Source organism: Marmota marmota, unplaced genomic scaffold, assembly GCF_001458135.2.
Source record: "Marmota marmota marmota unplaced genomic scaffold, marMar, whole genome shotgun sequence".
Classification (NCBI taxonomy): domain Eukaryota; kingdom Metazoa; phylum Chordata; class Mammalia; order Rodentia; family Sciuridae; genus Marmota; species Marmota marmota.
In genome coordinates, this window is record NW_026000185.1 from 5,996,305 (window position 1) to 6,022,504 (window position 26,200).

Below are 26,200 nucleotides of genomic sequence, written 5' to 3' on the forward strand. Positions count from 1 at the left end.
CAGGCCTCGGGCTGCAGCGTGGCCCCTACGCGGGCCTCGACCGTGCCCCCCAGGTCCTGCGGGCGCAACAGGTTGGGGCTCGGGGCCACCCTGGGCGAGGCTCCCGCCCGCGCCACCGCCTTTCCCCGCGCTCACGCTCCGCGGCAGGTGCTGCGACGGGGCCGCGGCTGCACCCGTAAGCGTCCCAGCAAAACCACGACGCGTGGGGCGCACCCGGCTTCTGCCCCGACCCTGAGCCACCTTCCTCGGAGCGGTACAGCCGCGCCTCGCCCCGCCCACTCGCCCTGCCCCACGCCGTAGCGCGCCCCCGAGGCCGCAAAGGAAGACGGGAAGACCCCCCTCCACATCCCTGACGCGACCGCTCTGCGCCTGCGCACAAGCCGTGCTCCGTGGGACGCTGGGGGGCGCATGCGCCAGCGCAAGGCTCTCNCGGGACTGGGAGTCCGCGCCCGGGAGGAGGAAGGCCTCTCCCCTCGAGCCGTTCCCGCTCTTCTGCGGGACGATCTGTACTCACCCGCCTCTGGCGGGCCTCCTAGCCTCGGCAGGGCCGCATTCGCGGCCCAGAGGCCGGAGCCGCGCCTGCTGCACGGGGGCCGCTCGGAGGGAGGCGGGGCGGGAGGTTGCGGCCAGCGATCGGGGTCCTTCTCTGGCCTTCGGGCTCTCAGGGCCCTTGGCATCTCTTCCCCAGACGGACCCCCAGCCCCTGCCTGTAGTGGCCGGGATGGGGAGGCGTCCCCCCGCCCCGACTCATTCATTCTTCCCGCGCCTGCTGGGAGCGCGCCCGCAGAGCGCCCTGTCCTGCCGGCCCCTGTCCGTTTGTCATCCGGCAGGTAGTGACTGCGCACCCACCGGGGACCGACCGCCTTGACAATCACCGACCGAGGCGTGGGGGCTCCTCACTGTGGCGTGTTGAATTTGGTCTAGCCGCCCCCACCCCGACAAGACGAAATCAGTTTGCTTTAGCCTGATGTTACGCGCTCTCCTGAACCGATCTTTGCTGCTCCCTGCAGACCTCCCTACCACTTCCTTTACTTCTATTATATCAAACTCTCTGCAGTTCATGATCAACAAATGGTTGTTGAGCACCTTATTACAGGTCAGGTGTTGGATCAGCCAGAAAGAATTCACTGTGCCCTCTTGAAGTGTTGAACTTAAGTTTGGACAGATAAGTCAATGAATAAAAACATAAGAGTGATACTCTGGAACCACACTGCCTGAGTCTGATCTCTGCCTCGACATTTGAAAAGCTGTATGGACTTGAGCTAGTTCCTTATTCAGCTTGTGCATAGGTCCTTGCTGTAAAGAAAAGATGATGGTTGATTTTCTTGTTTAGAGTTGTAAGGATTAAATGAGTTAAAGACTTGAAAAGCAATTGGAACAGTCTGGCACACAGTAAGCACTCAATAAAGGTTTTTCATTGTATATGACTGTAACCTTGATGAGTGCCATTTTGAAAACCATGTGTGACAATACATGGAGAGTGTTCACTTAAACATCAAAGGAAGCTGCTCTGAGGAGATAACATGGAAGATGAGACTCAGCCAGCCACCATACAAAGGAAATTCTGGGCAGCTTTATCTGCCCAGTTCTGGAAAACTAAATGATTAATTAGACTGGGCATTGGAGATTTTGTTGAATTCGAAATGAAGGACTTTGCCATCTGATAATTCAGTTTTGATTTTTGAACCACACTAAATAGTGTGCTGAAATAAATAATAATGCCCTTTGGTTCAACCTTTGCATATAAGCAGTATTCTGGTTCTCTGGGTTTGGAGAGCTCTTGTGGGCTGAGAAGGTAGAGAAGTGGCCTTTTCTCTCCTACATGTTTGGGGTTATATGCTTTTTCTTTTATGCAGCATTTATTCATGGAGCCCCAATCCATTAATAAATCTGGTAGTTTTAGGTCTGTGTAGGGAGATAGGTTCCCTAGGTTTGGGCTTACCCAGTTTCTTTGGCAACTGTCCTTTGTAGGGTTCTCCAAATTTCAGTAAAAGCAAAGCTCTCTTAAGATGCACATATTTTTTTCTGCCTATGGAAGACTGCATTAGCAGGTTTCTAGATACCCTGATGTGTTGTGATGTCCTGTGGGATGATTATACTGTGTTAATAAGGCCATACAGAGCATTTGTAGAATGTTATTACTCTGAAGACTTTTCCCACACCCTGCATGGTTTTTACCTTCCTGGAAGAAATGACATATGATGGTAATATTTGTTGAATTACAGTTCTGCTTTTGGTTTTCCACAGATATGAAATCAAACCAACCCATGTGCTTCATTATCATGGAGATCTTGGAGATTCACCTGAGCACGGAGTTCATGTGTGTTTTATGTCAGAGGCCTCTGTTGGACAGCAGAATATTTTCTCAGCTGTGAACTTTAGCAGAAGGAAGCTTTAAATATGTGGTTTAACCATGGGCCCAATTTGAAGAAAGATATTTAAATCATTACGGAGAGGAAAACAATACTTTTTGCTCAGTTGTGCACTCTCCACGGGACTTGGTAAGGCGAGGAAGAAGCTGGTGGAACTGAAAGTGTGACTGAAGCTGGGCTTGTAGGCAGCCTCTCTCTCTCTTACTGTTGAAATGCCCTCAGATCAGTCCTTACTCCCCTGAAGACCCTCCCCAAAGCCTTAAAACTCAAAACTGGTCAGATGATGGATGAGTCAGATGATGATTTTAAAGAACTCTGTGCCAACTTTTTCCAAAGGGTAAAAAAAAATGGGACCAAGGAAGTGTCAGGAGAAAAGAAGACCCAGAAGGCCTCAAACAGCACTCAGATCAGAAACAAACTGAAAAAAAACAAACAATCCACCACCAAGAGCAAAACACTTCTTGGCCCTGCAGGGAAGAAACCTAAATTAGGCAGCGAGGACCCTAGCACTAAAAAGCCAGAGGCAACCAAGTTGCAAGAAAATGAACAAGCTCTCTCTGTGAATGGGGAGGGAGGAGTGCTTGTTCCTGCTCTGAATCAGCCCAACCTCTGCGGAAGAGCACAGAGCATCCAGACAGGTAACCAGGCAAGAACCATGGCCACACCTTTCAGAGAGGACCACAGAAGTGATTTGCACTATCTCCAACCATGGGTTGGAAAACTTTCTGAAAAAGGCCAAAGATAGTAATATTTTGATTTTGTGGGCCCTACAATCTGTTAGAACTGTCATTGACCCTCCCTATAGGTGGGATACAAATCTGAAGATTCAGCCAGCTTCAGATAGCAAATATTTGAGGAAAAACAACTGCATCTGTACTGAGCAAGTACAGACTTATTTTCTTATTATTTGCTAAACAATACTGTGTAACAATTACCTAACACATTATATTAAGTGTCATAAGTCATCTAGATATGACTTAAAGGTCCTTTGCAAATATTGTACTATTTTATATAAGGGACAAACATCTGCACATTTTTATATTTGTAGGGGGTCCTGGAACCAGTTCCCTAGAGGGATCACTATACCCAACTCTGATACTATAGTGTGAAAGCAGCCATAGACCATATGGAAATCAGTGGGTGTGGCCATGTGCCAATAAAACTTCATGTACAAAAACAGGCAGCCAGCCCCAGGCCCAGAGTTTGCCAACTTATAAACTGTAACTATAGAAAACATGAGCCCTTTGTGAATCTCCCATGCAATTCTCTTTGGAGCCCTTTGCTCTTTGAGAATTGCTCGTGAATGTTTACGTTACGTAGCTAACGGGAGTTACACAACCTGAAAATAATGCTGTGATTTTCTTGAATTCATTCCAGTGTGGGTAAGTTGGAATGGCCAGCCAATTTGTTTAGGTTGCTGAGAAGGCTGAGGAAGTTGTGCTGAGTCTAGATCCCAGGAGCATCTTCAAGTCTTAACTCTTCTCCAAAGACCTTTAATTATTTTTTTCCTTTTCTCATCGTTTGAGGTAACCATTCTGTCCTGCTGCCCTCAGCACATTGAGGCCTGCCTCAGCATAAGTTCTGCATGCAGAACTGAAGGCCAGCCATGTGTGAATAATGCACCACAAGTCCTCTGAGCTACTGTTCTGTTTCTAAATTTTCCTTACCTTCACTTCCTGACCTGAAATAGCATTTTTCCCCCTAACATGGGCAGAAGCTCCTCTAAGGAGTGGTAATCAAACCTTAGCTCAGAGACTGTAGACGGCAGCAGTAATGTCGCCTAGACACTCTTGGCCCTTCATGCTCCCTTTTGCGCATCTAATGAAAGCTCTTCATGGTTCCCAGAAAACCCTATGCCTGTAAAATTGACCCAGCTTCAGAGGGTTCATGGTCTCCACTGAAGGCCTTCTGTGGATCCAAAGTTAAAGGAGAATGGATCTAGAAAGAGAGAAACATTTGTCATTAATAATTAATAAGTTTTATTGAAATATAATTCACTTCCTGTGAAATGTATTGGAATTTAATTCACTTATTAAAGTGTAGAGTTCAGTGGTATAATCAGAGTTGTGCCACCACCACTGCTACCTAATTTTAGAACATTTTTAAACACCCCAAAAATAGACCCCAAGCTCATCAGCAGTCACATCCCTCCTCCTGTCATTGCCACAAACAAGTTCCCAGCAAGCAGTCTTGCTCATACTTGCAGGTCCAACCTAAACTGGTTGGTAAAGTATCCCTTGGAACCTTGGGTCACTTGCCTCTGGTGGGGAAAGTCTTATTTCTCTAGTAGTACAGACACTGAATATTTTCTTCTGCCAGAGAATGCTCCCAGTGGTGACTCCCACCTTGCTCCAACCTGTTTGACAGCAGCTGTGCCAAGTCCCTCCAAACCCCGCACTGCAGAGCTGGTTCTCCAGCGGATGCAGCAGTTCAAGCGAGCAGACCCTGAGCGTTTGAGGCATGCTTCAGGAGAGTGCTCCGTGGAGGCCGCACTGGAAGAGAACAGCCCACAAAGTCCTCAAGAGGAGATGGTGACAGGAAACGGTATGAGAAGCATGTTCTTCTTCCAAGCAGAGATAAGTTATAGCACTGGAGTACGGGGGTGGAAAGGAACCAGTGTTCATTCCATTTCTGTTGTAGGCAGGCTCTCTGCCTATTGTTTAAACTTTTCCAGCCAAAGAATGAAGGGTCCCTTGGTCATTTCAATTGGCTTCCTTGACAAAAGTACCTTTTTTAAAAAATTTTTTTTATTTTGACATTTCATTATATAAGTCTTTGCTTACAGAAAAGTTTTTTAAAACACAACAAATTGATAAAAATTACAATGAATTCTCTATACTTTCATATAGATTCAACAATATGTTAACATTTTGCCACATATACCCTTTTTTTTTAGTTTTTCAGATCTTAATTGGTTTTGTTTGTGATTCTAGAATTGGCCAGTAGTCCCAAAGTTGGTTCAGAATGTTCCTGTTGTATGTTTCTTTAAAAATGTATATTTTTATATTATTTGAAAATAAGTTATAGACATTATGATGCTTCACTGCTGGATTCTCCTGCATAACCACACCACCAACATCCATCTGATTCCACGATTGAACTTATATGCAGTTCATAGTCCTATTTCCCAGTTGCTTCAGGCTCACATAACTGTTTTTTCCTAGTGAGGACTCAGTATAAGTAATACACTTTGTATAGTTATAGCTCTGTGGTATCTTAAGGTCATATTCTAGACTAGTGCCCTGGTTATATTTATTTATTTATTTATTTATTAGGTGTAGATGGACACAACACAATGTCTTTATTTTTATGTGGTGCTGAGGATCGAACCCGGGTCCCGCCCATGCTAGGTGAGCACTCTACCTGTGAGTCACAATTCCAGCCCCAAGTGCCCTGGTTTTTATTTTTATTTTGTTTTGTTTTAACACTAACTTTCCTAGGAGTCCAGGCTAATTGTCCTATGAGATCTCCCACTTTCTGGATGTGTTTGATTCTTTCCTCTGGTGTCATTTCATGCCTTCTGCTGGTGCTTGGGTTGTGGTGCACTGTGGGTAGGTCGGGCTCCACTGGCCCAGGTTAAACACTGTGAAGCCACACTGCACAGTGCTGTGTACTTTGTATTGCACCACTGCAAGTGTGTCAGTGTCGTAGTGCCAGATGGTCCTCTTTATCGCCTAAAAAGCATGGATCCTCTGATAAGTACATAACAACAGGAAAAGAAGTAGGAATAAACCATTGTGGTAGAACTACAGCTAATAAATACAGATTGGTAATATATTTCCTGATTTCACCTAAGAGCATGAGGATTCTTGGGCTGCCACAAAGGTCTACAGCATGTGAGTTGATATCCTACAGAGGCATTGATCCTTGTGACACAAGTGGGGGACAGAGGAGTCACTCAGCAATTACCTAAGCCTCGCACCTGCCATACATTTGACTCAGTTGTTTGCCAGGTGTTTTCACATTATGCCCAACTAAGATTCAGGAAGGGATAGACCTTCCTTGCCCCCAGTACTGGTGATTGAACCCAGGGCACTCTGTCACTGAGCTATGTCTCCAGATACCCCCTTTTCTTATTTTTTAAGTTTTGGGACTGATTCTCACTAAGTTACCAAGTCAAATCTTGAACTTGAGCTCTTTCTGCCTCAGTCTTCCTAGGTGTTGGGTTTACAGGTATGTGCTACTGTGCCTGGCTCCACCTCTTTATTTAAAAAAAAAAAGAAAAGAAAGGGAGGGCTGCCCAGCATGGTGGGCATACCTGTAATCCCAGCGGTTCGGGAGACTGAGACAGGAGGATAGCAAGTTCAAAGCCAGCCTCGGCAAAAGCGAGGTGCTAAGCAACTCAGTGAGACCCTGTCTCTCAATAAAATTCAAAATAGGGCTGGGGATGTGGCTCAGTGATCGAATGCCCCTGAGTTCAATCCCCAGTACCAAAAATAATAATAAAAAAAAGGGAGGGTACCTGGGAGCAAGCTCGGTGGTAGAACATGTGCTTGGCATGGGTGAGACCCTGGGTTTGGTTCCCAGCACCACAGGAAGAAAGGAAAACAGGATGCCAAATGAAGGGGTGCTGCTGCTTCCTGGTTTTGTGGCTGCAGTGATAGGCCACAGTGATGCTCAGCTCCAGTAATATCAGATGGGCCACCCGGCAGCCATTTTAGGGTCAGAATCAGTTCCTCCTTTGGTCTAATGCTAAGTTGGAGACTCTGCCTTTAACCACTGAAGGCCTTTTACTTTGCTGTGGTTTTTCTGTCATGGGCAGCAGGTCAGCAGTGGGGGAGGCTAAGCTTGAAAGAGAAAACCTAGTTCTGCTGGACTAGGAGCCGTGTGACCCTGTAGTGCCCAAGGTGCAGGATTTAGTGGAAGATGAAGGACAGCTTCTGCAGGACCACTCAGAGTGGCCTGGACCACTCACATCACCCATCTGGTGGCTGTTAGAGATGCAAAGTCCCAGGTGCCACCTGGACCTCCTGAATCTGAGCCTGCATCTTAACAAGCCTCGCAGGTGGTTCGTGTGCATACTGGACTTTGGGAGAGCTGTTCCAGGAGTGCCCCCGTGCCCAGTCTCCGTGGGCCGCACCCCCATCACCAAGCCTGCACAGTGGTGCTGGGTTCTGGTTTCTTCATGCTCTGTGAGAGGCATAGACTTGGCAGAGTCTGGTGGTGGCCCTGTCCTCATGGATCTTGGTTGCTTCTCCACAGGGTATGAGGCCAGGTTCCCTGCCACAGACAGTGATGCTGCCGTGGCCTTGGCCTTGCAGCAGGAGTTTGGAAGGGAAGCAGCATCTGCGCACAATGGTAGCCTGGAGGAGAATGGGTTGTTCTTCTGCCAAATGTGTCAGAAGAACCTCTCAGCCATGAACGTGACCCGGAGGGAGCAGCACGTGAACAGGTAGGAGCAACACAGACCATCCTGTCTCCCACCTAAACGACCCAAGTGGGGAACAGCCCACTCTAGAGGGAATTGAGACTAGCACCTGGGTGTCATCACCATGCCCTGCCACCTAACAACTTTATTGGGATATAATCACATATCATACTTTTCACCCATTTAAAGGGCACAATTCCAGCTGGGTGTGGTGGCACATACCCCTGATCCCAGCTACTTGGGAGGCTGAAGCAGGGAGATCACAAGTTTGAGGCCAGCCTAGGCAAATTAGCAACACCCTTATCCCCAAATAAAAATAGTAAGGGCGGGGGCGGGATACAGCTCAGTGCTTATCTAGCACTTCTGAGACCCTGGGTTCTATTCTCAATGCCACAAGAAAATAAAAGTGTACAATCCTGAGGCTTTTGTTATATCCACATGGTTGTGCGGCTGTCACCAGTATCAGTTGTGGGTTACTTTCATCACCCCAAAGAAGTCTCTACCCCATTGCCCCTCCGTCACTCCCCTAGAAACCACAGATCATGGTTTGTGGGTTTGCTCACTCTGGACACTACATAGATGTAGAGTCAGGCATTACTTGATCCTTTTGTTTTCTTCCTTCACTTACATGTTTTCATGTGTTCTTTCCTTTAACATAATGTTTTCAAAGGTCATCTGTGTGGTGCATGTATTAGTGTGTCATTCCTTTTCATGGCTGAGTAACAGCCATTGTATGGAGCCACCACATATTTATCCTTTCATCCCTGTATATACGGTTGGATGTTTCCCACCTCGTGGGTTTTGTGAATAGAGTTGCTCTGATGGAGATTTCATGTATTTGTTTGAACACCTGTTTTCAGTTCTTCAGGGCTTGTGCTTGGGAGTGGAGTTGCTGGATCCCAAGGTAACTCTGTTGGGTCTCTCCTTGCTTTCTTTAGCCACTTTACTAACAGATGTCTAAATTTAGTTTCTGGAGCCAACTGCCGGGGAGATGAGCAGACTGTGGGGGACTGGCTTTGGGGACATGCCTAGACCACAGCAGATCCATGTTGACATGAACCAGCATTTGCTGCCTTCCATGTTCCTGGGTAGGCTGGCTCTCCCCTATTTACTGTTTTCCTTCAGGTGCTTGGATGAGGCTGAAAAGGCACTAAAACCTTCCATACCTCAGATCCCTGAGTGCCCGATTTGTGGCAAACTGTTTCTCAGCTCCAAGAGCAGAATCAGTCACCTGAAGCAGTGTGCAGTGAAGATGGAGGTGGGCCCCCAGCTCCTGCTGCAGGCCGCGCGGCTGCAGACAGCTCAGTTGGAGGCAGGCGGCAGTCTTCCTGTACCCAGGTGAGACACATGACGAAAAAAGGAGCCAAATGATAGTGTTGATATGTGGTTTGTACTTTTTTTTGGGGGGGGGGGGTAGTTGTAGATGGACAGAATGCTTTTATTTTATCTATTTTTTTTGTTTGTTTGTTTGTTTGTTTAATGTGGTGCAGAGGATCAAACCCAGTGCCTCACACAGGTTAGCTTTGCTCATACTGCCCTGGGGCTCAGGACACCCAAATTGATCCCAACTTTAGAGGGAACGAAGGCACTGTGGGCCTCAGACTATTTTAGGTTTGGGACTTCTTTTCTTTGACAGCTAGTAGGAGTATAGGGAAGACGAAGGTTGGGGACTGTTTATACCACTGTCTTGCCTGTGGGTCATGGGCAGCTGGGCTTGGTCAAGCTGAGATTGCAGAGGCAGAGGGGTTCTCTTAGCTGAGAAGCCCATTTATATTTAGACATCCACACTAGATTATAGGATGGGCAGCCTGAGGCTTGTGAATAGACTGTCTCACCCATTGCTTGCCAATCAGATTAAATGTCTGCTTCTAAAATTCTCCCAAGTAGTGAAACTAGACATATGTGGGTCCTAGAAGGCAGGTTGAATAGAAAGCTACAGGAATTGGATACCCTTGAGGGGTCTTTGAACTCACCCTCCTGAGGCCAAGCCTGGGCATGTGGCTCTCTGGCAGAGCTCGCTGGCCTGGGTGCCTATGTTGCCTGGGCACCCAGCCCCTGAGCTCCTCACTTGCTTTCCTGGAGCTCAGGCCCTGCCGCCCTCATAGGAGCAGGCTGGCCCCTTTCCCTTTGGCAGTTATGGTTCCTAGGAAGCTGGAGCTGAGTTAGGGCTTGCTTAGATCTTCCAAAGCACCCCTGGGAATCTCCAGCCTTCCTCACCCAGCAAGAACACAGCATTTGCAAAAGCCAGGGCAGGCAGATTCCCTCCAGCCAGAGACCCCTCCACACTAACTGCCCATGTCAGAGGCGCTGCACTAGCTGAGGCTGCTCACTGTTGAAGGAAAGGAGGCCCTTCCTTTAGGCCTGGAGTAGAGACATTGCCCTGGAGCCCCTGAAGGAAGGGCTGCTTTGGGGCCACCTGAAATTTCAGTGCAAATCTAGGGAGCCAACTCAGAGCCATCAAGTGTTGACTACACCAGAAGGTTTGGACACAACTAGGGTTTACAGGGACCACCAGTGGCTTTGTCTGTCTGCTAAGAACCTAACTGGACAGTCATAGAAAGGGCCCAGATCCTTCTGTGTCCCGCCCATGCTGAACTTTTGGCTAGGATTGTGTGAGCTCAGGAGGAGCAGAATCAGCACAGTGGAAGCTGAGGTGACTGATGGCATGTCAATCCTTTTCCTGTCACCCCTAAAAGGGAAGAGGCCCAGGCTTTGGGGATGCCCTCACCAGCCTTTCTCTGTGCCTTTTAGCTCCGGCAGTCACACTAGGGGTTTGAAACGGAAAGGAGCCACCAACAAGAAGGAGCCACAGAAGAGGCGGAAGGTTAGCAAGCCCAGCGTGCCATCCGAGGACCTGCTGGTGGCCATGGCTCTGTCCCGATCTGAGATAGAGCAGTGTCCAGCTGTGCCTGCACTCATACTAGAAAACGCTTTTTCTGAGAGAATGAGACCAGGAGCAGGTATGAGTGGCTGGGAGCAGGGCCCCCCGGAGATCTCGCTGCTGTGCCATGACTAAGTTCCTCTTAGTGGGGGCTTCCAGACAAGGAGATAGATCCATCACTGACTGAGCCACTTCTGTTTATCTCTAGAGAAAAAGAGTCGCAAGAAGAAACCCCCGGCATCCCCCCCACAGTTGTTAGTTCAGGATTCTGAGACCACAGGTAGACAGATTGAGGACCGCGTGGCCCAGCTGCTTTCAGAGGAAGTTGAGCTGTCCAGCACGCCACCACTTCCTGCCAGCAGGATTTTCAAGGAAGAATGGGAAGAGGCAGGCTGGCGTCTACAGCTGCCTGAAGGAAAGAGGAACTTTCTGTGGGAGGGAAGTGCCCTGACTAGGGCCTGGGCTGTGGAGTCCTTTTACACCATGGGCCTGGTACCTCCCATCGTGCCCCAGCAGCCAGCCAAGGTGAGCCTGTCCCTCCTAGCACATGGACAGGCTTTGGGGAGAGTACAGAAATGCAGCCCTGGATATGACAGTGGGCAATGAGAAGTCCAGGAAATAGAAGGGGAGGAAGCCAAAGGGGCACCAGCTGCCATTCATTTCTCCTTCTAGCAACTAAGTGGTTCTCTTGATAAGAAAAGAAGGACTTTGGCTCCAAAAATTAGCATGCCCTCCACCCCCAGGGGGACTAGTAAAGTCTTTCCTCAGAGGATCCTCCTGTAGGAGGTCCTCAGTCAACACTCACTGCATGCAGCCATTTAGATGACATTAGGTCCCCTTCCAGCCCAGGGATGGACTGCAGACATGGATGCCATGGCCTAGCCGGGCCATGACAGAGCCCAGGATACAGGGATGAGAGAAAGCCTCCCAGGACTGCTCCTGGCTATGACTGGCCACCCTCAGGACAGCCCTTTTCCTGCTATGCAATTTTAGGTCCAGCCGTGTGGGGGGGAGGTGGCTGCTGCAGTGCGTGACAGTGATCAAGCTGCTGTTTTCCACCTTCTTGCAGGAACCTGAGCTACCACTGGTGCTGTGGGAGCAGCCAGAGCCAAGCGTGCAAAAGTCACCTGCTCTCCACAGCAGCCACCCTGCAGGCCTTGGCCCCAGGGACCCGTTGCTCTCTGCCAGCCAGAGGGAGCACCAAGCCCTGCAGGACCTCATGGACCTGGCAGAGGAGGGGCTGAGTGGCAGCCCATGGCCCTGCAGTGGGGTTGCAGGTGAGCCCTGGGGTTTTGGGCCAGCCCTACCTGATGTGGCTGGCCAGGCTAGACCGAGCTGTGAGGTAGCTCAGACCTGAGGCTCATCCCAGCTCAACGTGAGGGTCAGGCCTTGGGTGTTTTCCTTAGAGGGAAGTGTGATGTAGGACACTTGTGTCTGCCACAGTTTTGCAAGAAGTTCAACCAAAGACTGAGCCATCCTCGCTAACTTTGTCTGTTTTACTGTCCTTTTACCTCCCCCTCAGGAAGGGTGGTGAGAATAGTCTTGGTGGTGTGCTTTAAGTGCAGGTGGCCTTGGCTGGCAGTTTGCCAGGGCACTGCTGGTGCAGCCGAGCCTAAGGTGGTGCTGCCTGCTTGGTGGTTGACGTTGCCAGGAAGTGATGTTCTAATGAGTGACTCCTTCTCTTAGGGATAGATTCGGTGCCCAGCAGCCTTCCACTGACTGGCTTTGTCCTGCCGTTCAGGGAGAAGCCTCCTGAGAGAGGTGTCCACACTTCGGTAAGGATGGGCTTCTGTGCCACAGGCCAGGCTTTTGGCTGTGCTCCAGCTCCATGGTCTTGGCCACTGGTGCTCAAATACTGGTCTCTGCTTCCCAGATGACTGACACCCTGACTGGCCCTTGAATGGAGCCAGCAGAGAGCCCACCTGCCCTCCTGAGTCCCCTCCTGGTGCTTCTGTCCCTTCATCCTTGGATGCTGTGGGTTACCTCAGCACCAAAGCCTTGGAGCCTCTCTGTCCTGGGAGCCCAGTGGGACTGCTGACTGCAGCTTCCTCATCCTGGCATCTGCTCACATGCTCGTTTCCTTCATTGTGTAGGGACTTGCTGTGACCCTTCTGTGTGTGGGTCCTGGGCTCCAACTAATGGTCCAGTGTCCCATGTTGTTGGCAGAGAGCATTAGAAGTTGGGTCCTTTTTTTTTTTTACACCTTTATTTATTTATCTATCTATTTACTTATTTATTTAAATATTTATTCTTTAGTTGTAGTTGGACACAATACCCTCATTTGTTTTTTATGTGGTGCTGAGGATTGAACCCAGGGCCCCGCGCTTGCCAGGCGAGCGTGCTACACTGAGCCACAACGCCAGGCCCTATTTATTTATTTTTATGTGGTGCTGAGGATCGATGTCTTGCACATGCTAGGCAAGCGCTCTACCATTGAGCCACAACCCCAGGCCCAGAAGTTGAGTACTTTTTAGAGTGGACATCATCCCAGGAGACCCAGCACCTCATGCCATGGGCCAGCCTGGTGATGTCACCACGTATAGTCAGGAAATGGCAGGTCCCCGAGCACCTTGAGTTCAGGGTTCTGGTCTGCTACATCAGGCTGCTCTGAGGATTGGGTGTGACAGCATGTGCACACACAATCCCAGAGGCTGCGAGGACATCTTATCGTAATCTACTTGCAGGTCCCTTCCGTTGTGGGTCAGGGAGCACAGTATGCTAGGGAACCTGAGACAGAAGTAGTGTTTTGCTCCTCTGGATCACTGAGGGCTTTAAGGTAACCCAGAGGTGGTGCACGCACGTTCTAGAGAGGAGAGCAAGCGTCCTGGCTCAGCCCACCCTAGTGCCCCGCCCCCCGGTTGGGGCCCTCAAGGCCCAGTTAGAAAAGCTAGGATTCCTCCTTTTCTCCTTCTGCAGGTCTCCCTGGGGCTGTTGGCTGCTGACTTCAGTGCCATGGTCAATAACCCACACCTGAGTGACGTCCAGTTCCAGATGGACAGTGGGGAGGTGCTTTATGCCCACAAGTTTGTGCTTTATGCCCGATGTCCACTTCTCATTCAGTATGTAAGTATGCAGGGCAGTGGCCAGCACGTACCTCTCGCCCTCCCTTGCCACCTTTCTCCGACCGGGCCCTCTCTTATGTCTCATGCAGCCTTTTCCCTTCCTCACTCCTCATCTCACCCCACACTGCTGTCCTGTCGCAGAGCAGGCTTCCTGATGGTTGCCAGCAGGGTCTGCTTCTGTGGTTCTGTGGAGAAGGGAGGACTGCAGAGCTGGGAAATGTCAATTTTTTTTTTTTTTTGTACTCGGAATTGAACCCAGGGGCAACATCCCACTGAGCAACATCCTCAGTCCCTTTTTGTATTTTTTTTAATATTTTTTTTTTTAGTTGTAGATGAACACAATATCTTTATTTATTTATTTTTATGTAGTGCTGAGTTTTAAATCCAGTGCCTCACACATGCAAGACAAGTGATCTATCACTGATCCAACCCCAGTCCCCCTTTTGTATTTTAATAGAGACAGGGTCTTGCTGAGTTGCTGTGGGCCTTGCTAAGTTGCTGAGGCTGGCTTTGAACTCACAATCCTTCTGCCTCAGTCTCCTGGGCTTCTGGGATCACAGGCGTGTACCACTGCAACTGGCCAGATTTTCAGTTCCTTATTTTCCCCTCAGAATTGTTCCCTTTTTCCTCCATTTGTACTCTTTTAAAGTCTTACATCAGTCTCTTTAAGATTGAGTTGCTGTTCAGACATGTTGTAACTTATAGGAATCCAAGAAATTAGTCTGTGTCAGAAAACTCTAGACCCTGTCAAAGGAAAATGAACTAGCTCCTTAAACATCCACCCATAATGTGACTTTGAAAATAAGAACTGTTATATCCCAAGCCAGGAATGGTGGCACCCACCTGTAATCCCAGTGGCTTGGGAGGCTGAGGCAGAAGGATTGAAAGTTCAAGGCCAATCTTAGCAATTTATTGAGATCCTGTCTCAAAATAGAAAATAGAAAGGGCTGGGGATGTGGCTCGGTGGTTAAGCACCCCTGAGTTCAATCCCTGGTACAAAAAAAATAAAGAGAAATGTTATAGCCCATCCTCCAGAGTTGTGGCCAACTAAATGCACAGCAAAGGCCCAGGCTCAAGACACATGGACATCTGGACAATCTGCTCACTCCAAGTCACAACTGTCCAGTCAATTAACCTTCTGTATTTTGTTTTATTTTCAGATGAACAATGAAGGCTTCTCTGCTGTAGAAGATGGTGATCTGACCCAGCGTGTCCTACTGAGCAACGTGAGCTTCGAGGCGGCCTGTGCATTCCTGCACTATCTTTACACAGCAGATACTAGCTTGCCTCCGTGCCTGGTCCCTGCCCTGAGCTCCTTGGCCCTCAGGTTGGGACTGTTCCTTCCACAGCTTCACAGTCTTTGAGTCAGTGGTGAGGGCTGGCAGACTGACAGCTCAGGGGAAGATTGTGCTGCAGGAATGTCAGGGCTGAGGCTGTTAAAACTTGGAGTCCTAGCCAGGTCTGTTAGTACACCTAATGTCCTAGTGGCTCAGGAGGCTGAAGCAGGAGGATCACAAATTCAAAGCCAGCCTCAGCAACTTAGTGAGGCCCTAAGCAACTTACTAAGACCTTATCTCTTAATAAAACATAAAAAGGGCTGGGGATGTGGCTCAGTAGTTAAGCATGCCTGGGTTCAATCCCCATTACTCCCTTCCCCCAAAAAACTTTGAAAGTCCAATTTTAATCACAAGTTTATGACCAGTGACAACTCTGAATAGAGTATGGTAGTTGAAAATTGGGATGCCAAGCCCTGGATAGGGAGGATTCTGCCAGGCCACAAGCATGATGAGAGGCTGGCCCGCGGCCTCAGCATCCCCACACTGCAGCCTCTTGATCATCCCTGTGAGCTCAGCAGTAGCAGCAGGCATCCTGCCTCCCAGCCACCTCAAGGGCCTTGGGGGTGAAGCCTTGCTCCTCCCAGGCTGCCTCATTCCTCAGTGTCTGGGAAGGAACAGCTCAGCCCCCGTGTTTAAGAGGCAATGCTGAGTCCCAGAGCCTCGGGGCAGTGGCTGACTGGCCTGCTCTGGTCTCTGACTGACTATCCCAGGGGCCTCTCAGGGCAGCCTGCACTGTGCAGATTTGCAGCCCTGCCAGCCCCTCCATCCCGTACTCTGTCTACACACCCCTGTGTTTGTAGCAGCCCAGTAAATGTGGTAGGTCTCTGGTTCCTAGAGCTAGTGGCTGGGGTGTCCTGGGCAGGAGAGTGGGCGCCATCTTAGGAGAGTGGGGAAGGCCACAGCCGAATCCCTTGGCTGCTCCTCCTCCTGAAGACAGCTTGGGCCACCACCCTAGTGGTGGTGACACAGTGCTTCCTGTTGCAGGTTTGGTGTGAATGACCTCGTTCACCTGTGTGAGCAGGTGCCTGTCCTGATGGACTCCGAGGGCGAACAGCAGGAGAAGGAAGATGAGAACTGTGACAGCAGAGTGGAGAATCTCCAAGAGCTCTTGAGGGCAGTGTGGGCGGATGAGGAGGAGGAGGAAACAGAGAGCCACCAAGAAGACAGAGTGCAGGTCAATGAAGCAGAGATGGAAGAAATTTATGAATTTGCAGCTACTCAGCGAAAGCTACTCCAGCGGGAGAGAGAAACAGACACAGAGAAGGACAGTGACTACCCCGGGAAGGACAGTCCAGTGGCTGGGCCTGTGCTGGGAAGGGTCCAGAGTGACGAACAGTTAGAAAAGCAAGAACAATCGGAGTTGTCTGGGCCTGGCAAAGAGGAGGCCTCAGCCACCTGGGGAAACGCACCACATTCCCTTCCGCTGCTCCCGGGCCTGCGTTCAGTCAGCACAGGGGAGGCAGAGACCCACGAGCAAGAGGTGCCAACAGGGGCACCTGGCCCGAGCCCCTCTGGGGGCTGCCAGGCAGGGGGAAAAGAAGGCTTCCTTTTGCATCCAGTGAAGATCCACAATCACCAACAGGCCTGTTCATCAACTCAAGGATCTGAACTGTCCCAAATAATGAGCAGCCCTGAGGAGCAGAGTGGCACTGTCAGGGAGAGGCAGGTGGAGATGGCCTGTCCTCTGGCTCCACAGCAGATATCCTTGCCACACCCATGCTACCTCCTGTCACAGCCCCCCGGAGGCAGGAGTCCTGGCCAGTCACAGTTCCACCTTGACATAGGTGATCCATCCCCAGCAGCGTCTCAGTCACATGGTGGTGCTTCCCGGGTGGCCTCCCCAGGCTCACTGTCCCCACTTGTACCTTTAAGGCAGAAGAGGGACAATAGTTTTCTCACTTCATTCACAGAGCCAGGTCACTGGAAAGGCAAAGGATGTAGTTCCATGTTAGAAGGCAAAACCAAGGGTGTCCCGATTTCTCCAGAAAAATCTTCACCCATTGACCTGACCCAGTCACAGCCTGACCACTTGAGTACCAGCTCCCAGGACCTCCCATCCCATTTGAGCAAAGAGAATGAGATTATCCTTTTACTGGATTCAGATGAAGAGTTGGAACTGGAACAAACCAAAACAAAGTCCATTTCTAATGATCTCCCAGAGGAAAGGAAAGTTCTAGAATTTAGCCCCAGGTCCTCTGAACTATTTTCAGTCATTGATGTTGATGCAGATCAGGAATGTTGCAGCCCACTGAAGGAAGGAGCTGGGATACAGCGGGAGGAAGAAGAGGGAGAGCTGGAAAATCAGGATGCATTGGGCCGTGGAAGGGTCCCCTGGCTGTTGTGTGACCAGGAGAGCAGCCTCCACGAGGACAGCACAGACACCTCATGGCTGGTGCCTGCCACCCCACTGGCCAGTAAAAGCCGTGACTGCTCATCACAAACCCAGATAACAAGCCTTGTTCCCAGGACTCCAGGGGACAAGATGGGTCGGCACACGCCCAGCGCCGCCTCAGAAAACAGGGCCGCTCAGGAAGCTGCACAGTCTTCAGTGAACACGCCCCAGATGTCACCTGTCACCCCAGGAGCCTCTGACAGTGGAAGGCAGGTCTACAGAAGCCCTTCCGGTCCCCACCCCAGGTACTGCTCACTTTCTTCTCCACGTGCACAGCAGCCCGCTATAGGAGGCCTCACCGATGTCACCAGCAGGTTCCAGAAACTCTCACCACTGGGGCCATTCCTGCCGAATCAGGCTGCAGCAGGCGAAGTGGTGGAAGTTGGGGACAGTGAAGATGAGCAGGAAGTGGCCTCCCATCAGGGAAACAGCAGTACACTGCAGGATAGTGACCCCCCAGTTCCAGTGGATGACTGTTGTTGGCATGTTGAGCCCCTCTCACCAATTCCAATTGACCACTTGAACCTCGAACGGACTGGCCCCCTGAGCACCAGCAGTCCCAGCAGACAGGCCCATGGGGCTCTAGACAGCAGTGACTGCCACTCCCCAGGACTCCCCGGCACCACTCCAATTCGAGGAAGCTGTGCTGCCCATAGAGAACCTCAGCAGCAGTCCCCACAGGCCGGCTCCTCAGGGAGCAGCAGGCTCAGCTTCCTGAACACAGCTCTGTGGGACAACTGGGATGGGGAAGAGCAGAAGTCTCCAGAGGCTTCGCCTGTGGCCCAGACACCAAGTGCCCACCGAGCTCAGCGGTTAGAAGGGCCAGAAACGCCAAGTGAGTGGCCATGAGGGTGGGGAGGGATCTCGTCTTGTAGGCTGTTTGACCCCGCAGGGGTGTGGACAGCAGTAATGGGACGGGGCTGATGATGCTGAAGGCATGCTCACCTGGGGGTGAGCTCACCTGGGGGGCCCTTCCTTCCATTGCCTACAGACCGTTTCCACAGCGCTGGGAAGCTGGCAGGCTGTCGAGCTCATTCTCCGCGGCCAGTTGGTCAGCGTTCCTAAGCTGACCTGGATCTCACTAGTGCTCACCTGGGAACTTGTTAAAACTCTGTACCAGCTGGGCGTGGTGGTGCAGGCTTGTAATCCCAGTGGCGCGGGAAGCTGAAACAGGAGGATCACAAGTTCAAAGCCAGCCTCAGCAAAAGCCAGGCACTAAGCAACTCAGTGAGACCCTGTCTCTAAAATATAAAATAGGGCTGGGGATGTGGCTCAGTGGTTAAGTGCTACTGGTTCAATCCCCAGTACCCATTTAAAAAAAAAAAAAAAAAAAGCTTTGTACCTTACGAACTCCCCTCCAGAGCCCTGGACCAGCATCCCCAGAGGTGGCAGCTCCCAGCAGCAAACATCACAGTTGCAATTCCACACTCACCGGTGTGTCCACAGTCCTCCAGGACAGGGACTCAGATAGCTGCTTATGGCACATCGGCAGCACTAGTGTTGATAGACGGTGTAAGTTACCCAGATGTCCCTCTACTGACGAACAGGCAAGCAGAATGTGCTTTATCCATACTGTAGAAGGTTCAACCATAAAAAAAAACGCGACAGTGTGGATGAACCTTGAAAACGTTATGCTAAGTGATGGAAGCCAGACAGCAAAGGCCACATGGTATATGATTTCATTTCTATGAAATACCTAGAAATCCAGAACGATAGGATGAAGACCAGCAGATGCTTGCAGCTAAGGGATGGGTGACTACTTACTGGGTACAGGGTTTCCCTCTGGGGTGATGCAGATGTTTTGGAACCAGATAGAGGGTGGCTGCCCAATACTGAATGTAGTGACACATTTTTAATGTGAATTCCATTCTCGTTAGACAAAAGAGGGGCTAGGGGCAACTCGGAGCACATGCTTAGTATGCATGAGGTCCTGGTTCGAACCCGAGTGGGGCCTGGTGTGGTGGCGTCTGGTGGTGCACGCCTATAATCCCAGCGGCTTGGGAGGCCAAGGCAGAAGGACTGCAAGTTCAAAGCCAGCCTCAGCAATTTAGCAAGGTCTTGAGACGGTCTCAAATGGAAAATAAGAAGAGCTGGGGACGTAACTCAGTGGTAAAGTGCCCCTGGGTTTAATCCCCTGGACTTAGAAAAAAAAAAAAAAAACAGGAATGGGGAGACTGTGAGCCCCTGCTCTTCCTCACCCCCTCTGGGAAGTGGGGCTCATCTCAGACACCCCAGGAGGCTCAAAGCCTCGGCTCCCAGCCAGGCACTTCGAGTGAAGGGAGGAAGGGCCCGCTGCATTGAGACGTGACGGACACAGCACGCAGCACTGCAGCCTGGTGCCTCCTTCCCTCCAAGATCCCAGATCAGTCAGGCCATTGATGGTGCTTACCCTTCAGTGGTTTCAGAGTTGCTGAGAGCTTGTTAAAATGCATGTGTCACCGGGGCTGGGGTTGTGGCTCAGCAGTAGAGCGCTCGCCTAGGACATGTGGAAGACCTGGGTTTGATTCTTAGCACCACATAAAAATAAATAAATAAAATAAAGGTATTGTGTCCAGCTATATATATATATATATATATATATATATATTTTTTTTTTTTTTTCCCCTTAAATGCATGTGTCACCAGTTACACACCTTTAATCCCAGCCACTCAGGAGGCTGAGGCAGGAGGCTCACAAGTTCAAAGCCAGCCTCTGCCAAAGGTGAGGTGCTAAGTAACTCAATGAGACCCTAACTCTAAATAAAATACAAAATAGGGCTGGGAATGCAGCTCAGTGATTGAGTGCCCCTGAATTCAATCCCTGGTACAAAAAAAAAAAAAAAAGTGCATGTGCCATTTTAACATGCTAGAGCTTCTGCTTCAGGAGGCCCCTGGGGACTCAGAATTTGCATTTCTTACCAGTTCCCAGAGTGGTGCTATGAGGACTTTTGCAGCAGCTTGAGACCTGGGCACCTCAGTCGGAATCTGAGGGAGGCTCAGAGACAAACTCTGAAACCATAAGAGGCAGAGCCTTGGAGAGGCCCTGTGGCCACAGAAGGATGAGAGGGAGAGTCTGCATGGCCCTTATTTGTCTCTGTCTTTTTAAAAGCAATGGCTTTATTGAGATACAATTTATATGGTATAAAATTTACCCTCTTAAAATGTACCTTTGGGTAGTTTGCAGCAGTCACCGTGCTGTGCAGCCGCCCCGTGGTACAGTTCCAGAGGTTCTCGCCGCCTCAGAGCCGAAGCCCGTCAGCAGCCACCTTGCCAGCCCTGCAGCTGCTCATCCACTTTCTGTCCCTTTGAATTGACTGCTCTGCACACTTCATATAGAGTGCCCCTAGGTTCAATCCCTGCTACCCTCCAAAAAAAGAAAAAAGTGCAAGACTGTTTGCCAAAGCAGCTGCTCCATTTTCCATCCTTCCCAACCAGCTGCTGTGAGGGTTGTGATTTCCCCTGCCTTTGCCAGCACTCACTGCTGTGTCATTCCATCCAGCCTGGTGGGTTCCCAGTGGCATCTCATTGTGGTTTTGGTTTGTATATTCTTGATGGCTCACAATGCCGAGTGTCTTTTCATGTGCTTCTTGGACATTCATATATCTTTGGAGAATCGCCTGCTCAGATTCTTTGCCTGGTTTTTTTGTTTGTTTGGTTTTGTTTTAGGTGCTGGGGATTTTGAGGAACCAGGGCCTTGCACATGCTAGGCAGGCGCTGTACCACTGAGCCACATCAAGCACTTTTTTAATATATAAAAAAGACAGCAGAATGCATTACAATTCTTATTACATATAGAGACCACAATTTTCATATCTCTGGTTGTATACACAGTATATTCACATTGATTCGTGTCTTCATATACATCAAGCACTTTTTGAGACAGGATCTAAGTTGCCTAGGCTGGCCTCAAACTCCTGCTTCACCCTCCCAAGTAGCTGGGATTACAGGCATACCCCATTGTGCCCAGGTCTTTGCTCATTTTTAATTGAGTTATTTGTCTTTATTTTTGAATTATTAAAAAGTACTAATGTCTAAGCCTGTCAGTGCTGCCCATTATCAGAAGCCAGACCTGTATCAGGTGTTGGGCTGTTGGGTTGAGCAGCCCCAGGGGCCCATTTCCTGGGCATCAGCACTATACAAGGTTGTGCTCTAGGCTGCTGTCCAATGGGAAGATGTGACTCCAAACAAGGGTGGGTATCTCTGCTCTCATGGAGCCAAGTGCTGCTTGGAGTCTTTGAGAGATGTATTTCTCTTGGTGACACTTGCAGAACTGGAAGTGGTCACAGATCCACATCTCAGACTGAGATTTTTGCTTCTTCTGTTTTACCCAGAAGGTGCTAATCAGAAGAAGAACTTGCCCCCCAAAGTGCCCATAACTCCAATGCCAAGGTATTCCATCATGGAGACCCCGTTGCTGAAGAAAGAGCTGGACAGGTTGGTGGTGCTCTTGAAAGCTTGCTTGCATGTAGTCTTTTCCCTCCTGCACATTACCAAGCTCAGCAAGACTGGGAGTGGAACTGTCCAACAGGTGGCCTTTCAGATCTGATGGGCACTGCTGGGCCAGGCCAGGGAAGAAGTTGTGCCATCAACTCTGCAGGGAGTGTGTGGCTCCTGGGGTGGGGTGAACGGCCTGGGACTGTCTGCATACTGCTCCCAGATTACAGACGAGATCGGGCACGTTCAGGGTGGTATGGCCGTAGACTGCTCCCAGATTACATGGGCCCAAAAGAAGCCAACCAATGAGACTCCTTTGTGTCACCATAAGGAAACAGGTCTCCATGCTCCACAGGGTGAGTGGCACCTGGGGAACTCGCTGCAGAGCACTATAAGAATGCCCTCGTGGGTACTGTGCAGCATAAGCTTGCTTGGTGCATGAGTGTTCTTGGAGGACAGGTGTCTCCAGTGTCAGTCCCATTGAAACGTTCCTTGAATCCGTTGGTGTTTGCTCTGTGCTGACATAGAACAGCTTGGAGTGTGTAGGCAGGCTGCAGAGCTGTGTCGAAGTTCACCTGTTTCCCCATCCAGGTTTGGAGTCCGCCCTCTCCCTAAACGCCAGATGATTTTGAAACTGAAGGAGATTTTCCAGTACACTCACCAGACCCTGGAGTCTGACTCTGAGGATGAGATCCAGTCCTCACAAGTGCCACTGGAGGCACCTTGTAGCCAGACCCTGACCACTGAGACCTATAGGCCTTCACAGGCAGGCCACACCCAGTCTAAGGCCACTGCAGGTCCTAGGACCCAAAGATCCAAAGGTCCCACTAAGGCCAAGGGCCCCCGACATCCAAAGCACCAGCCTGGTGAAAGCATTCCGCACCCAAGGAAGTCAGCAGCTGAGGAGCCATCTCCAGGCCCTGATGGTGACGCTCAGCTCCCAGCCTCCCAGGAATCCGTGGCCACCTATGTGGACAGCAATGACAGCTCCTTCAGCTCACAGAGGTAACTGGATGGAAGCGACAGGGCTGCCTCATGTGTCCTCTGACTAGCAGGGCTGAGGGCGGGCTCAGCACGGCCTGATGGTGATGTTTAGAAGCCTGTTGTCTTGGGCTTGAACTGTAGGAAGCCCGGGTGGCAGACCTTTCCTTGCCCACACGCCCAGAGTTTATGGCTTACGGGGGATCCAGCTCAGGCAGCCCAGCTATGGGGTATCATCAGGAGATCCTGCCACCCTGGGGGTTGGTCATCTCTGCCATGCCATGCCCCACAGGGACACAGAAACACACTTCTGGCCCCAGGCTAGAGAGGAAGGGCACTCCAAAACATCATGTGTTCTTTTCAGTTCTTCCTCCTGTGAGTTTGGAGCCACCTTTGAGTCTGCAGGTGAAGACGAGGAGGGTGAGGAGGCGGTCAGTGCATCACAGGCAGCCGTCCAGGCAGTGGACACGGAGGAGGCTGTGAGATGCTACATCCGCTCCACGCCAGCCCTATACCGGAAGGTGCTGACGTACCAGCCCCTTGAGCTGGCAGAGCTGCAGGCCGAACTGAAGCAGAATGGCATCCGCGTGGCCACAGGCAAGCTGCTGGACGTCCTAGACACCCACTGCATCACCTTCACCACCGCTGCAGCCCGGAAGGAGAAGCTCAAGCAGAAGGGGCGACGGCGTGTGGGCAGGAAGAAAGGGGTGTGGGATTGACAGGGCCCTGCCCCATCCCCACTGCCAGTGGCCTGTAGCATCTATGCCCAGCACAAGTCACCCCCTCTGGCCATCTCCAGGAGGGCCTGGGTACCCAGGGTCAGATGTCCACAGGCATGCCTGGGCCTCAGGACATCAGCCCACCTGCCTCCTCCTGACCAGCTTCTGCTGCAATAGCTGGAGCATGGTGCCCACTTAGTTAGGGTCCTGTGAGAGGGCCATAGTGCCTGTCAGGCCCTGCCAGTGTGTTCCAGAGGGGCAGTAAACCACCCCAGCTGGCCAAGGGAAGGCCATTTCTGCCCCTTCTGCCATTCGGTGTCCTTTAGGCCCAGGCAGACTGCCCCATGAGTGTGTCCCAAGATGTCTGTCGGGTCCAGCCTGCCCCAGTTGGCCAGCCTGTCTTCCTTCTCTGCACTCAGACCAATCCCAGTCACCACCAGCAGACCCTGGCATCTGCAGGCTGCCTGCACCACCATGCCTCAGGGGCAGCTTCTAGCACAGCTGCCCAGACTTGTCATTGTCACCAGCAGTCTCCAAACTGAACAGTACACAGGGCCCGGCACACCCCTGCAGACCCCTGTTTGTTAGTGGGTTCCATCCACGGGTGGAAGCTGCCTCTGGCCTGGGAGTAGTGTGGAGCACGGGCGGAGCTGGAGAGGAGCAGAGCTTGGGCCTCCATGTCCTGTGAATGTCCTCGTCTGTCAAATTCAGCACAGTTGGTTTTATATGATGTGCAATAAACATGAAAAAGACTATAAAAACCAAATGCTATGCCCTGGAAAAATCTGCAGGAGCTTGAGCTCCAGCCCCTGCTGCCCACCTGAGGTGGCAGAGACTTCTTTGTGCCTGCTCTCTTGGGTTCCAGGCCATCGTCTCCCCTTTTTCTGGTTTCTGGATAACAGACACAGGTGCTCACTTGTTCCCACACTGAAGGGAGCACTCACTGGCTGTGCTCAGGAGGCCTGGGCACTGTGCCCAGCCTTATCTGGGGGGCATTTCAGGAGCAGGATGCTTAGACCTGCCAGTCAACCTGCCTTTGTACAGTCAATCACTGCCATGGCCTGTCCCCTGCCTAGCATGGGGGTCAGGGCTCCGTGGCCTGGAGTGGCATCAGGGACAGCTTCCTGGAAGAGGGATTTGTGAACTGGGCATTAGGGCAGATAGCACTTAGGAGAAAATGGGGCTTCATAAATATGTAGTGTGTGTGCTGGTGGCCACCAGGTGGAGGGACCCCAACCTGGCTTACGTTGCTGTGGCACCCAGAAACAGTAACTGAGGAGGAGGTTGCTGCTTCCAGAAGGGGAGGGGTTGTGTGGGCCGCTGCCGTCAAGGAACAGTGCAGATGGAGGGGCCTAGTTACTGAGCTGAAAATGGTGGTGAGGGGCTGCTTCAAGCCCAAGTCAGGGGGCATCCCCTCCAAAGGCTTCCTGTCCCTGACAGGAAAAAAGCCCCGAGCCCCTGCAGAATGTTCGCTGGATTGCCTGAATCTTGATGCAATGTGACCAGACTGCCACACCTGCCCACTTCCTGTGGCCTTGGTCCTGGCCACAGCCTGCATTCGTCCACTCAGAGAACAGTCAGAGGAGAACCACTGGCCCAGGCAACGAGGCTCACAGGGAAGGGCCCTGGGCTCCGCAGGCAGGACGCCTCATGCGGCTGCTGAGTGGACAGAAAGCCCCAGACCACTAAAGACTCAGGAGCCTCTTCATCCCCCATCCGTCCCCAACCCCCAGGAACCAGAATGCCCTGCCCCCAAGTTAACTGCTAAGAACAGGGATCAGCCCTGTGTAGGTTGAAGGACATGCCTGTGAGCTGGGGTGTAGCTCTGGGAGGCTCCCCGAGATCATTTCCTCTCCTGTGTGCTCAGCATCTGTCCGCAGGAACCTAGGAAGGAGGCAGAGTGAGCCTCTGTGTCCTCCTCATGTGACAGACCCAAGGCCCTGTGGTTTCCAGCATCCTGTGGGCGGCTTGGCTTCAGCTTTTGCTGCACCCCAGGGCCGAGGCGCAGCCACCAGTTCTGGCTCTGCCTGCCTGGAGGCTCACGGGCTTCTGGGGGCCCAAAGTCGCATCCTCTCAGCACCAGGCACATCCCTGGGTGCTCAGAAAGCACTACTGGAAAGGAGCGGGGGAGGCAGACGGAGGGTGTCATGAAACCCAGTTCCCCCTCCATCACCTGGAGAACCAGCAGAGAACTGGTGCGTGCCCTGCCCCCGCGACAAGCTGCTGTGTGCACCTGACTCACTGCTCTGCGCCACAGCCATTGCTGGCTCCAGCTTGCTTGTTGAGGAAATGCAGTCCCCAAGGCCCCCATCCCTCACCTTGTCACCGATTTCCCTCGGTGTCCACGTGTTAAGTGGCTGGCTCCCTGTCAGAGGAGGATGTTCCGCATCTTTCCTTTTTGTAAGTTTTCTCAGGATGTTCACTCTGGGCCACGGTTCCTCCCTCCCACGCCCTTCCCTGCCGGGACCCACCACCTGGGGGTTCTGCCTGCAGGCCTGGGTGATCCCTGCCATGAACAGCCACTTTCTGCAGTTTCAAGGTGCAGGGGACCTGGCGTCAGGGGCTCCTGAACTCACAGATATTGTGGGGTCCAGCTAGTCTGAAGGTGCCTGTGGAGTGACAGAAGGAGGAAAGGGAGGATTCACCACAGGTGGGAGGAGTCCAGCCCCAGAGGT

At 51.3% G+C, this 26,200-nt stretch overlaps 1 protein-coding gene across 5 annotated transcripts; it reads left to right on the forward strand.

Annotated features, from left to right (window-relative positions):
- The first annotated feature begins 2,127 nt into the window (after nucleotides 1–2,127).
- Nucleotides 2,128–24,269, forward strand: Slx4 (SLX4 structure-specific endonuclease subunit). 5 transcript variants are annotated; one of them, XM_048789254.1, is made up of 14 exons: nucleotides 2,128–3,010; nucleotides 4,692–4,916; nucleotides 7,575–7,764; nucleotides 8,866–9,078; nucleotides 10,492–10,700; nucleotides 10,830–11,146; nucleotides 11,691–11,898; nucleotides 12,308–12,396; nucleotides 13,538–13,684; nucleotides 14,844–15,010; nucleotides 16,005–18,247; nucleotides 21,726–21,825; nucleotides 22,417–22,830; nucleotides 23,171–24,269. In XM_048789254.1, the coding sequence occupies exons 1-14, from the start codon at nucleotides 2,653–2,655 to the stop codon at nucleotides 23,523–23,525; spliced, it is 5,235 nt and encodes a 1,744-aa protein (XP_048645211.1). In that variant the 5' UTR covers nucleotides 2,128–2,652; the 3' UTR covers nucleotides 23,526–24,269. The 5 variants fall into 5 exon arrangements, with proteins under 5 accessions (XP_048645211.1, XP_048645212.1, XP_048645213.1 ...); XM_048789255.1 differs by having other exon boundaries at nucleotides 2,141–3,010; nucleotides 4,740–4,916; nucleotides 21,723–21,825; XM_048789256.1 differs by having other exon boundaries at nucleotides 2,141–3,010; nucleotides 4,743–4,916; nucleotides 21,723–21,825.
- The last annotated feature ends 1,931 nt before the right edge of the window (nucleotides 24,270–26,200 follow it).

What these genes read in the sequence shown, in the direction of transcription:
- Slx4 (XM_048789253.1), top strand. Translation starts at nt 2,653, where the DNA reads ATGATGGATGAGTCAGATGATGATTTTAAAGAACTCTGTGCCAACTTT. An exon ending in AGGGAGCAGCACGTGAACAG is followed by an intron (nt 7,765 to 8,865) that starts GTAGGAGCAACA and finishes GTTTTCCTTCAG; the next exon opens with GTGCTTGGATGAGGCTGAAA. An exon ending in TGCCCCAGCAGCCAGCCAAG is followed by an intron (nt 11,147 to 11,690) that starts GTGAGCCTGTCC and finishes ACCTTCTTGCAG; the next exon opens with GAACCTGAGCTACCACTGGT.